The sequence below is a fragment of the Sus scrofa genome, unplaced genomic scaffold (assembly GCF_000003025.6).
Source record: "Sus scrofa isolate TJ Tabasco breed Duroc unplaced genomic scaffold, Sscrofa11.1 Contig454, whole genome shotgun sequence".
Lineage (NCBI taxonomy): Eukaryota > Metazoa > Chordata > Mammalia > Artiodactyla > Suidae > Sus > Sus scrofa.
Window position 1 is genome coordinate 21,321 of NW_018085212.1, and position 13,899 is coordinate 35,219.

The 13,899-nt window shown below is 35.8% G+C and overlaps 1 protein-coding gene across 1 annotated transcript; it reads left to right on the forward strand.

Moving 5' to 3' along the window:
* Window positions 1-3,965: 3,965 nt before the first annotated feature.
* Window positions 3,966-5,016, forward strand: LOC100521562 (olfactory receptor 2J3-like). Its single transcript, XM_003128282.3, has one exon. The coding sequence runs from the start codon at window positions 3,970-3,972 to the stop codon at window positions 4,894-4,896; it is 927 nt and encodes a 308-aa protein (XP_003128330.2). The 5' UTR covers window positions 3,966-3,969; the 3' UTR covers window positions 4,897-5,016.
* Window positions 5,017-13,899: the final 8,883 nt, after the last annotated feature.

The following is a 13,899-nucleotide window of genomic DNA, read 5'->3' on the forward strand; positions in this document are numbered from 1 at the left end:
ACATGATATTTCTTCCAAGATGTCTTACTTTAAAAAAAGAGAAGAGATATTTCATTCCATAACCTGTGAAAGCAACCATTGATGAGATCTTTATTTCCCACTCCTCTGGTAAGAAGAAATTTAACCATGAAGTTCCTACCCTTTCTCTACTTACATTTGGTAGTTTTATTTTTTTGTGTGTCTTATCTCATCCCTTTCTCACTTCTGTAAGAATTCTTAAGGATGGGTCATGCAACAAGTAAATATATCATATAGCTGCTTCTTTGTTTTAATTACTGTTTCATGCAGTTGTATAAGGAAGAAGAAAATTATATCTGCATTAGAAGAAGCAACACCCGCATTTCTTTTTGTATTTCTCATGATATACTAGCTCCTATTCTAGGGAAATTTTTTAGAATCTTGGAACTTTCCCGTCATCCCTCAAATGTCAGTGACCTTGAATTGAAATAATCTTTGTAATTTACTAATTGACCATTCCTGTTTTTTGATTCCATCATAGTGAACTTCTTCATCATCCATCAGGCTCAACCACACCTTCTTTGGGGAGGTCTGAACTTTAACCTTCGGCAGGAAGTGCCTCTTTCCAAGTTTGTCCTTTCTTGGATAATGTCTCTTGGTCCAAGATATCATTTAGAATTCTAATTACATTTTTATAGTTATTCTCCTTCCATAGTGTAATAATTCTATTTTTATATGATATTTATTTTTCCATTATAATTTATTTATAATTTTATATTAATATTCTGTTTAATTACAAAAAATTCTTATAAGAAATCTACTGTCTGATCATCTTGCATGGTTTCTGAGCTGTAGAAAGTAGTCTAGATTAGTAACAATTAGTTAATGATTAACAGTTTTAAGGCCCAAAGCAGTCTTACGGTCTTGTAGCTAAATTGTTCCTAACTTTCCTGTTGAAACTCAACTAATTACCAACTGCTAACTTTTTCAAGAGTTGCACTTATAAATGTGAACAACTAAAAGACCCTCAGAGAGGTAAACACAATGGCTCTGCTATGATTTCTTTCTTTTTTTGGTTATAGCTTGTTAGAAAGTGTGAGGGAGAAAATTGTCTATGAAAGGAGGGAAGCAGAAGCGATGTGGCAACACTGAATGAGGCAAAGCATTTACAGAGAGAAACATTTATTTATTAAACATTTCTTTTTCTTTCTTTCTTTTTTCTTTTTTGGTTTTTTTAGGGCTGCACTCAAGGCATATGGAAGTTCCCAGGCTAAGAGTCAAATCAGAGCTGCAGCTGCTGGCCTACGCCACAGCCACAGCAACGCAGGATCCCAGCCGCATCTACAGCCTATATCACAGCTCACGGCAATGCTGGATCCTTACCCACTGAGCGAGGCCAGGGATTGAACCTGTGTCCTCACAGATACTACTTGGGTTCGTTACCTGCTAAGCCAAGATGGGAACTCCAAGGAGGTATATTTAAATGGTAGTTGTTATGCCTTATTAGAATAGCTACATAACAAAAGGTAGTATTAATCCTTCCTATGGAAGACTGAAAACCCACAAGAGAAAAAAAAATCACTTACGAGTTATAACTATTTATGAAATGCACTTTATTTTTTTTAACAAAAGAGAAATGTAAGATTCTCTATGCAAAACATAGAATTTGCTCCAATTATAAGCCATAGTAAACTGAGCTGTTTGCATTTTACAGGTTCTGCATTTTTTACCAGGAGGCTCACCAAACTTTGTGCTTAGCCCTGAGCAGAAGGTCTTGCAAATGAGTCTTCAGAAGAGAGGTGCATGCTCAGACTGTGCACGTAGGGCAGCTGCGTAACGTAGACTTGGTCGTTACTGACTTTCCTTAAAAAAAGACAGTTTTTAATAGCTTCCTAGGTACATTATATGACTTTCTAACTGATGGGAAGTGGATATAATATATTAGGATCCTCAGGATCTTTACCACAATCTGAAGAATTAGGCCCTGAGTCTTCTGTTGGCTGTGGAATTTTTTAAAAAATAAAAATGCAATGAAGTAATATCTCACTAATAAAAGGTCTGTTGAATGCTTAAAAGGGCAAAATATATTAGATAATAAAGTCATTTAATGGTTTCCATAAAAATTCAGAATTCTCTAAGTTGGAGAATAAAACTATATGTAGACATTAATAATTATGATTGGAATTTAAATATGGTTTCAGTTATTGTCCTAAATAAAAAGAAATAATGTAGAAACCTTCTTGAGGTCCTATGTTCCAGTTTCTCAGCCCTGTGATATACGTATATACACTTTCAACTTTTTAAACACTAAAAAAAAAAAAATATATATATATATATATATAAACACTAGTAGTCAGGTTAATCAGTTTCTCCCCAACTTCTCATCCTGCCTTGCTTCTTTGCTCTCTCAATTAAGCTATATCTTCTTTTTGCTAAAAATTTCTCTTTTCAAATCAGTTATATTCACATGTCTTTTTAGGCATTTAATCACTATCTCCTTGTCTATTTTCACAGATCTATTCATGTGAGCTAAGACCATCGGCTTTCTTCGTATATGAATAATAAGTTGATGTGCATGTGTTCCTGTGTCTCTCTTTTTTTTTTTGGTATCTCCATTTAGTTTTCAGATTAGAAATAAACTGTGAATGCAAGCAAACAAATAGAAAGAACAAGTTTATCTATAAGAAAATTTAATTGAAGCTCAATATTTTTCATCCTATATAAACACCTTGAAATAATAAGTAGATTTGATATTGTTCATTGTAATTTATATGTAAGATTATTGGGATTAACAGTTATTCTCTTTCTATAATCACATAAATGGAAATTGTGTAAAAATTGTGAAAAGAAAACTAAAGCTATTTGTTAAAAAAAGATTATTTGTTTTGTGGAAATTTTCCTCTTTAGGTCTGCTAGGAAATTTTTAAGTTACTATTTAGCCAGATGTCACCCTTGGATGACTGAGAAGAACTCAATAGTTAAGTTATTTTTCTGTATAGGGCAAATATCTGGAGGATATATAAAAGTAAAAAACCATTTATATTTACTTTTTGTAACTTTTCATTCTGGTTAAATATCAAATTTACAGAAAAGTTGAAAAAGTTGTACAAAGAACTATTAACCTTTTAATCAGATTAAGCAATAGTTTATATTCTGCCTGAAAAAGATTTATTCTATTACCCATCCTCTCTCTCTCATCAATTTGCTTATCTGTCTGTCTGTGTCTGTCCGTGTCTGTCTGTCTGTCTGTCTATCTATCTATCTATCTATCTATCTATCTATCTATCTATCTATCATCTATCTATGTGTCTATTATCTATCTATCATCTATCTTCATTTTGAATTCTTCATTGACTTTGATGTTTTTGAAGAGTGTAGGCTGGCTATTTTATCCATCTCATCTCAGTGTAAGTTTGTTGCATGTTTCTTCATTATTAAAGTCAGGCTGTGCATTTTTGGCAGTAATATGACTGAAGTGATTTTATGTCGTGTTCAACACACTGTATCAGTAATCCTGTGATTTTGGTTTGTTTCAACATTGGTGACATTAACATTGATTACTTGGCTATGGTGATGTCCATCAGGTTTTCTGTTGTAAAATCTACCACTTTTCATTTTGTAATTAACAAATAATTTGGTAGAGGATATTTTAGACAATGTAAATTACTTATCATGTCTTCCTTCAGTAATTTTTAGCATTCATTTATGTTTTTCTAACTCTGCCCTTGCTTCTCTGTTTATCATTTAGGATCCTGATGATAGAAATAGCTTTCTCTTCCCTACCACTCATATATTCTTTTTAAATTTATTGGTATTAGTTTGCAGATTCTTATTTTTTTCAATTCATTACTATCATAGTTTCTCTTAGTGGCCAAATTATCTTAGAATTGAACAGTGGTAGATCTTTGAAACTGGATTCTGTTTCTTTTTCATGTTTTCCTATGGTTCATAGAGTATTTCCTTACTTTTTGTGGGGTGTATGGGATTCTCTTCTCAGGTAATAAGAAGTGAATGATGATGGAAAAAATCAATGCAACTTTGGAAGGCTACTTTGTTCTACTGGGTTTTTCTAATTGGCCTCATCTGGAAGTAATACTCTTTGTGGTTATCTTGATGTTCTACTTGATGACATTGATAGGCAACCTGTTCATCATCATCTTGTCATACGTAGATGCCCATCTGCACACACCCATGTATTTCTTCCTCTCAAACCTCTCTTTTCTGGATCTCTGCTATACCACCAGCTCCATCCCTCAGTTGCTGATCAACCTCTGGGGCCCAGAAAAAAAAATTTCTTACAATGGTTGCATGACTCAACTTTATTTCGTCCTTGCATTGGGATCCACAGAATGTGTGCTGCTGGTGGTGATGTCCTATGACCGTTATGCAGCTGTATGTAGACCCTTGCATTACACTGTCCTCATGCCCCCTCGTTTCTGCCATCTGTTGGCTGTGGCTTCTTGGGTAAGTGGCTTTACCAACTCAGCACTTCATTCCTTCCTTACCTTTTGGGTACCCCTGTGTGGACATCGCCAAGTGGACCATTTCTTGTGTGAAGTTCCAGCACTGCTTAGACTGTCATGCATTGATACTCATGCTAATAAGCTGACCCTCATGATCACAAGTTCCATTTTTGTTCTCATACCTCTCATCCTCATTCTCAGCTCCTATGGTGCCATTGCCCGTGCTGTGCTGAGGATGCAGTCAACAACTGGACTTCAGAAAGTCTTTGGGACATGTGGAGCCCATCTTATGGTTGTATCCCTGTTTTTCATTCCAGTCATGTGCATATATCTCCAGCCCCCATCAGGAAATTCTCAAGATCAAGGAAAGTTCATTGCCCTTTTTTACACTGTTGTCACGCCTAGCCTCAACCCTCTAATCTATACCCTGAGAAACAAAGATGTAAGAGGGGCAGTAAGAAGATTAATGGGGTGAGGTGAGCCTGTGTATCTGTGACATTAATGGTATAATGGAGCATCTCTTCAACCATTGGTTCATCTATCCATCTATTCATCAACCACTCTCATTTCCTCACTCTCTCAGTACTTATTGAGAATATACTGTCACAAGGTCATGGAGTTTGTGGTGGCAGATATGAATTAAATTCAATCTTCCTAAATACTAATCACTCTCTAGTGGAGAAAATAGCCATGTAAAATCAAGATAAAACATCAGTATTAATTTTTCAGTGCATAAACCTAATCAAAAATGAGGCATGAAATTTGTTGTAAAAATTGATAAAATTCAGGTTAATTTACTATGGAAAGATGATATTCTTAATTTAAAAACCCTAGAGTATGTTTTTTAATTTCTTGCTTTTTAGGCAGAATTTGTCATAACATTTGACTTCTATCTTGGTTTAACAAAAGACATAGTGAAACACTTTAGATATTTTCTCCAACACTATTATGCTATTTTGAATACTAGTGAATATTGAGAGGAAGTTTGGTTTGTATTTTTTTTTTTGTCTTTTTTTAGGGCTGCTCTTATGGCATATGGAGGTTCCCAGCCTAGGTGCTGAATTGGAGCTGCAGCTGCTGGCCTACACCACAGCCACAGCAATGCGGATCCTTAACCCACTGAAAGCGGCCAGGGATCAAACCTATGTTCTTATGGATGCTAGTCAGATTCTTTTCTGCTGAGCCACAATGGAAACTTCTGGTTTGTATTCTTTAAAAATCCCATTATCATTAGTAAAAAAAATAAGGTTTATGAATTGTTAACAAGAAGACCTCTGAAATAATGCAGAAGAAGTAAACATCTCATATTTCTCTTCGTTCCCCAAAGTAGTGAGAAGTGTAAAGGAGGTGGAAATAAGCTGTAAAGCTGCAGATATATGGATTGTAAAATAATGGTCATCATAGGCTAGGTGTTGTTAGGTGAATTAAGCCCTTAGAACACCTGCATAGCTTAAGAAGCAGTAAGGAATATGTGAGGCAGAATTAGTACTAGGCTCTGAAAGAATGAATTGATACATCTGATAAGTACTTGAAAGAATTACTTGAAAATGTATTGGAAAAATTTTGTGATAAAAATTATATGAAAATGTTACCTTTTTTTCCTCTTTAAGCTTGAAAGCTTGATCTGATTTGAATATTTGTGGTTAGAAAGTTCATTATGAAAATCAATCTGCATATTTTTTCAAATAAATAAATTTTTTTTTTTTATATTTTTTTTTTTTTTTTTGTCTTTTGTCTTGTTGTTGTTGTTGTTGTTGTTGCTATTTCTTGGGCCGCTCCCGCGGCATATGGAGGTTCCCAAGGCTAGGGGTCGAATCGGAGCTGCAGCCGCCAGCCTACGCCAGAGCCACAGCAACGCGGGATCCGAGCCACGTCTGCAACCTACACCACAGCTCATGGCAACGCCGGATCGTTAACCCACTGAGCAAGGGCAGGGATCGAACCCGCAACCTCATGGTTCCTAGTCGGATTCGTTAACCACTGCGCCACGACGGGAACTCCAATAAATTTTTTTTTTAATGTATCCATGGCATTTGGAAGTTCCTGGGCCAGAGATTGAATCTGACCAATGCCACAGCTGCGGTGACCCTGAATCCTTAAATTACCATGCCACAGCAAGAACTCCATAAATGCATTTTTAAAAATTAAAGTAATAGTTTTGTTACCTGTATTATTGCCACCATTTCCATCTCAAATAAGTGTACTATGTATATAACATTTAAAATTGGTACTCATATTGAGCTAAAGTGGAATAAGGCTAAAGGACAATTCAATATAAAGTAAAATCTTGGCAACACCTGAATTTTTTATGTAACCCAAATGTCAATTATAGTTTTGGGGGCCTCTAAAGTTCAGATATGATTGATTCAAATCATATTCCCTAAATTTTCAAAATGCACAACATATCCCCAAACTTCCCCTCAATTTTTTTTTTTTGTCTTTTTGCCATTTCTTGGGCCACTCTCGCAGCATTTGGAGGTTCCCAGGCTAGAGGTCGAATTGGAGCTGTAGCCACTAGCCTACGCCAGAGCCACAGCAATGTGGGATCCAAGCCGTGTCTGCAGCCTACACCACAGCTCACGGCAATGCTGGATGGTTAACCCACTGAGCAAGGGCAGGGACTGAACCCGCAACCTCATGATTCCTCGTCGGATTTGTTAACCACTGCGCCACGATGGGAACTCCCCCCTCAATTTCTTGTGTGGTTTGCAATTACATTGATTCTGATATATTTGTCTTCTTTGTTGTCTGTGATTATCTCCAACTAGGCATAAAAAATAATATGGTATATATTCATTTGTTCTTATCCTACTGTTCAAAAAATGAAGAACCAAGAAGCATGTATATAAAAGAACTTTGAATAAATAATGGGGTCATGTAGAATAGACCATCATGGAGCAAAAGAGCTTTTAGAAACTTAAAAGACATAGCTTAGTTCTTTGAACCATCTTATACTTATCAAAATCTTAATTGGTTGGGACACCTCATGTAATACCCTAATCTCTCACTATCTAACAAAAAAAAAACTTTGAAATTTCCCATCTATTTTCTTCCCTTTCTGCTTGCAAAACATATAAATGTATTTTTCTATGTGTAGACTATTTTTCTTAGAACGCAAAATTTTAGCATATATGATTCTTAATCCTAGCCATATTATTATATATTCTATTTAATTTATAATATAAAATAAAGATCAGTTTCAAAAAATTCTCCCAAAGATGAACAAGATGCTATTGTTTTTTATTGTTTATATTTTCAAACTATATGAACCTTTTGCAGTTTAATCAGAGGCATGGTAAAAGTATGTTTTTTCTCACTTTGTAGATAAGAAAACTGAAGGGAAGAAGATGTGTGACTTACCTAAGCTTAAATAACTTGTATATAAAACAATAATCAGTAGATTTTGGCCTGAATTCCCCCCCCTTTTTTTTGTGTGTGTGTTTTTAGGGCTGAACTTGTGATATATGGAAGTTCCCAGACTAGGGATTGAATAGGAGCTGCAGCCGCCAGCCTATGCCACAGCCACAGCAACATGGGATCTGAGCTGTGTCTGTGACTTATACCACAGCTCACAGCAACACTGGATCCCCAACCCACTGAGTGAGGCCAGGGATCGAACCCCCATCCTCATGCATACTAGTCGGATTTGTTTCCCCTGTGCCACAGTGGGAACTCCCTGAGTTCCTTTCTTATGGCCAACAACACTCAAGGTAACTAGAAGGTCTGAGACCCTACCATTGCCAACCCTAAACCTAAAGCCAATATTTGGTAAATTGACAGTCACACAGCACACATTAATTTGGGTCACAGACAACTTTACTGAAGAGCTAACAATGAATTCAGCCTTTTCTCAGCTAAGAATGGAGGCTAAATGCATTGAAGGACCAGCTGCTTCTTTATACCAGTAAATTTCTACTCCCTATCTGGACACTGTCTCCCAATCTCTGTCCGCTTCATCTCATACCTATTCCTGTGCAGCACGTTCCCTAAACACATGCTCAATTGCATCTTCTGAGTCTATCTCAGCAGTGCAAAATGATTGGCACAAATATGTCATTGGATAATCACAGAAACTAGCTCTGGCTTCCAGCCCAGATACACTCATCCTCTGCTTTTTTATTGGCCTCAGTGTCACATATTGTATCTCTTTTTACAAATGTGAAGCTGAAAGGCCACTGGTTATCATATGCTATGACAACAACAAGTGGCATCAAGCATAATAAATTTTCAAATACAAATCTGCCATATTCTATTTACAATTCAGTACCAATAAAACTTAAAGAAAAGAAAATAGTATAGATTTACTATAGATTTTCATCAGATTTCACAATGTTAATATTTTGCTATGAGTACTTTGATATTCTGTCTATAATAATGTAATATTAATGTGCATTTCAATATTTTTCTGAAATACTGTGGAGTATAATGCAACCTAGTCCTAAGTGTTCCTGAGAGTATTTTCTAAATTAAAGATCAAATCCAGGATTTCAAATTGAATTTAAGTGTTATGTTTCTTGTCCTTTAATCTGGAACCATTTTTCAGTTTTTCTTTGCCTTTAATGAGCTTAGTATTTTTGAAGAGTACAGGTCATTTACATCATACAATACTGTTCAATTTAGATTTGACTAGTGTTTATGCAGAATGAGAATATTCGTTTTTGACAGTAATACCCCACAGCAGTGATATTGTGTCCGCTTGAGTGCATTTTTTTCTTTTTTTTTTTTTTTTGCTTTTTAGGGTGACACTTGCAGCATATGGAGGTTCCCAGGCTAGGGGTCGAATCCGAGCTGCAGCTGCTGGCCTACTCCAGAGCCACAGCAATGTGGGATCCAAGCTGTGTCTGTAATCTACACCACAGCTCACGGCAAGGCCGGATCCTTAACCCTCTGAGTGAGGCCAGGGATTGAACCCGCGTCCTCATGGTTCCTAGTCGGATTCGTTAACCACTGCGCCACGACGGGAACTCCTATTTTTCTATTATTGGTGATATGAATTTTGAACACTTGGATAACATGGTGTAGGCCAGGATTCTCAACTACAAAGTTACTATGTTTCATTTGGTATTCATGAGAACCTTGTGGAGAGACTGATGAAATTAGGTAAATTCTGTTTTCCTTTATTTATTTGATATTGAGTTTTACTTATTGACATTTTAATTTTTTCCTTAAGTTTTTTCGAGATATTGATGTACAACATATGTAAGTTCAAGGTGTACAATGTGGTGATTTATACATGTATATACTGCAAATGTTTACCACAGCCATGGTCATTAACCCATCTATTCCCTTACTTATTATACATTTTTTTTTGTAGTAAGAGCATTTAAGATCTATTCTCCTATCAACTTTCAAGTATATAATACAGTATTGTTAATTATGTCACCAGGCATAAATTAGACACCCCAAATTTATTCATTTTATTTTATTATTATTGTTTTTAATTGAAGTATAGTTGATTTACAATGTTATGCACATTTCTGCTGTATAGCAAAGTGACCCAGTCATACATATACGTATGTGTGTGTGTATATATATACATAAACATTCATTTTTTAATATTATTTTCCATTATGGTCTATCTCAGTAGATTGGATAAACTATGCAGTACAACCTTATTGTCTATACATTCTAATTGTAATAGTTTGCATCTACTAACCCCAAACTCCCAGTCCATCCCACGCTCTCCCTTCTCTCCCTTGGCAACCGCAAGAGTGTTCTCCATGTCTGTGAGTCTGTTTCTGTTTTGTAGTTAGGTTCATTTGTGCCCTATTTTAGGTTCAATATGTCAGTGATATCATCTGGTGTTTGTCATTCTTGTTCTGACTTACTTCACTTAGAATGATGTTCTCTAGTTACATCCATGTGGCTGTGAGTGGCATTATTTTGTTCTTTTTTATGGCTGAGTAGATTTTCATTATATATAGGTACCATATCAATCCATTCATCTGGTGATGGACATTTAGGTTTTTTCCATGTCTCGGGTATTATGAATACTGCTGCAAAGAACATGGGGGTAGATGCATCTTTTTGAATTATAGTTATGTATGCATATAAGCCCAGTAGTGGAATTTCTGGATCATATGGTAGTTCTAGATTTAATTTTCCAAGAAACCTACATACTGTTTTCCATAGTGGTTGTACCAATTTACATTCCCCCTAACAGTGTAGGAGAGTTCCCCTTTCTCCATACCCTCTCCAGCATTTGTTATTTGTAGACATATTAATGATGGCCATTCTGACCAGTGTGAGGTAGTACCTCATTATAGTTTTGATTTGCATTTTGCTAATAATTAGTGATGTTGAGCATCTTCTTATGTGCCTACTGGCCATCCATATATCTTCTTTGGAGAAATATCTATTTAGGTCTTCTTCACTTTTTTTTTCTTTTTTAAAAATTTTATTGAAGTATAGTTGAATTACAGTGTTGTGATAATTCCCACTGTACAACAAAGTGATTCAGTTATACATATACACACATTCATTCTTTTTCAGTTTCTTTTCCCATAAAGATCATCACAGAATATTGGGTGAGTTCCCTCTGCTATTCAGGAGGTCCCTGGTGGCCAATCATTGCATATATCCCAGTGTGCATATGCCAATCCCAAATCCCCAGTCCATCCCTCCCCCTACATGTTCCCTTTGGTAACTATAAGTTTGTTTTCAAAGTCTGTGAGTATTTCTGCAGTATCTTTTTGTTTTAAGATTCCACTTATAAGTGATATCATATGATGTTTGTTTTTCACTGTCTAACTTCACTTAGTATGATAATCTCTAGGGTCATCCATGTTGCTGTAAACAGCATTATTTCATTCTTTTTCATGGATGAATAATATTCCATTGTACATGCATATACTATATCTTCTTTATAGGCCAGCATATATTTGGGTCTTGTTTTTGTATCCATTTAGCCAGGCTACATCTTTTGGTTAGAGCATTTATTCCATTTACAGTTAAGGTAATTATTGACATCTGTGTTCTTTTTGCCATTTTGTTAATTATTTTGGATTTGTTTTTGTTGTTTTTTTCTCTTCCCTTCTTTTATTCTCTTATCTTATGGTTTGATGACTGTCTTTAATGTTGTGTTTTAATTGTTTTTTATTTTGTTTTTGTCTTTTTAGGGCTGTAACCACAGCATATGGAGGTTCTCAGGCTATGGGTCATATTGGAGCTGCAGCTGCTGGCCTACACCACAGTCACAGCAACACCAGATCCAAGCTGCATCTTCTACCTACACCACAGCTCATGGAAACACTGGATCCTTGACCCCTGAGCAAGGCCAGAGATAACAGCTGTGCTCATGGATACTAGTTAGATTCATTTCTGCTGAGCCACGATGGGAACTCCCTAATTGATTTTTCTTATTTGTGTGTGTGCGTGTGTGTGTGTGTGTGTGTGTGTGTGTGTTTGTATTGTAGATTTTTGGTTTGTGGTTACCACAATGTTTTGATATAGGAGTCTTGTATATATAGTGTGTGTGTGTGTGTGTGTGCGTGTGTGTGATCTTTATGATTTCCTTCCTTCTGCTGACTTTAGGTTTTGTTTGTTCTTCCTGATTCCTTTTTTTCTCTTCTCTTCTCTTCCTCTTCCCCTTCTCTTCCTCCCTCTCCCCTATCCTCCCCATCTGCCCTCCCATTCCCCTCCCCCTCCCTCCTCTTCTTCCTCTTCTTCTTCTTCTCCTTCTCCTCCTCCTCCTTCTCTCTCTCTTTTCCCCTTTTGTTCTACTTAGTTATGTGGAGGTTGACCTTTTTGGAAGTCTGAAGTCTTCTGCCAGTGTTCAGTAGATGTTCTGTGCTAATCATTGTGCATGTAGATTTTTTTTAATGTCGTTTGTGGGAGAAAGTGTGCTCCATGTCCTACTCCTCTGTCATCTTGATCGCAGATACTAATTTATCATTTTAAAGCTGATAGTTATACTCTTTGACTGACATTTTCTGTTTCTCCCAACCCCAGTCCCTAGCAGCTACCATTTTACTTATTATTTCTCTGAGGATTTTTTGATTTCACATCAAAGTGAGAACATATAATACTTGTCTTTCTCTTTCTGCTTTATGTCGCCTAGCATAATACTCTCAAGGTCTCTCCATGTTTTTGCAAAAGGCAAGATTTCCTTCTTTTTCAAGGCTGAATTATATTTCATTATATATATATATAATGTTATATAACAATAAATTATATATAACTATATATAACTGCATATTATGTAAGTAATGTTCTTTATACATTCATCTTTTGATGGATGCTTAGTTTGTTTCCATGTCTTAACTATTGTGAATAATTCTGCACTCTCTCTTTTTCTCAGTTACTCTTTCTAAAGCTTGTCAGTTTTGTTTTTCTTTTCAAAAAACCAACTCTTTATCTTGGTTTTTTTTTTTTTTTGCTTTTATGGTATCTCTATTTATTTCTACTCTGATCATTATGATTTTCTTCTTTCTAAATTTGCACTTAGTTTGTTTCTCTTTTCCTAGTTACTTGTGGTAAAGGTATGTTGGTGGTTTGTGATCTTTCTCTTTCATTTTATCCTTATAAACTTACCTATTAGAACTGCTTTTGCTGGAGATTGGGACAAGATGGCAGAATAGAAAGACTTAAGCTCACCTCCTCTCATGAAAATACCAAAATTAAAACTAAACATTGAATAACTATCAATAAAATAGACTGGAAATTAGAACTGCTTTTGCTGCATCCTGTAAGTTTTGGTATTTTGTATTTCTTTTTCTATTTGCTTTTTAGGGCCAAGCCTATAGTATATGGAGGTTCCCAGGTCAGGGGTCGAATCGGAACTGTAGCCACAGCAATACTACAGCCACAGCAATGCAGGATGCTGGCTGTGTCTTTGACCTACACCACAGCTCACAGCAACACTGGATCCTTAACCCACTGAGCGAGATCAGTGGGATTGAACCCATAAATTCATGGTTACTAGTAGGATTGTTTCCTCTGTGCCACAATGGGAACTCTGGTATTTTGTATTTCTGTTTTCATTTGTATTAAAATATTTTTTTGATTTTCCATTTGATTTTTTTGACCTGTGGATGTTCGGGTGTGTGTTGTTTAGTTTCCACATGCTTGTAAATTTTCCAGTTGTCATCCTGGAATAGATATCCTAGTTGATATCTAGTTTCATGTACCATTGTGGTCAGAAAAGTTTCATATACCATTGTGGTCAGAAAAGATGCTTGCTATGAATTCAATCCTCTTACATTTGCTAAGTCTTGTTTTGTAACTTAACATATGACCAATCTATCTTGGAAAATGTTCTGTGTACGTGATAAGAATGTTTGCGCTACTGTTGTTGGATGGAATGTTCTATATATGTTTGTTAGGTTCATTTGGATTAAAGTATATTTCCAATCCTGTGTCCTCATTGATTTGTTTTGATGATAGTTCCATTCTTGATTCTAAGTGAGGTATTAAAGTCTCCTACTCTTGTTACATTGTTGTCTATTTTACTCTTTTGTTCTGTTTGTGTTTGCTTAAT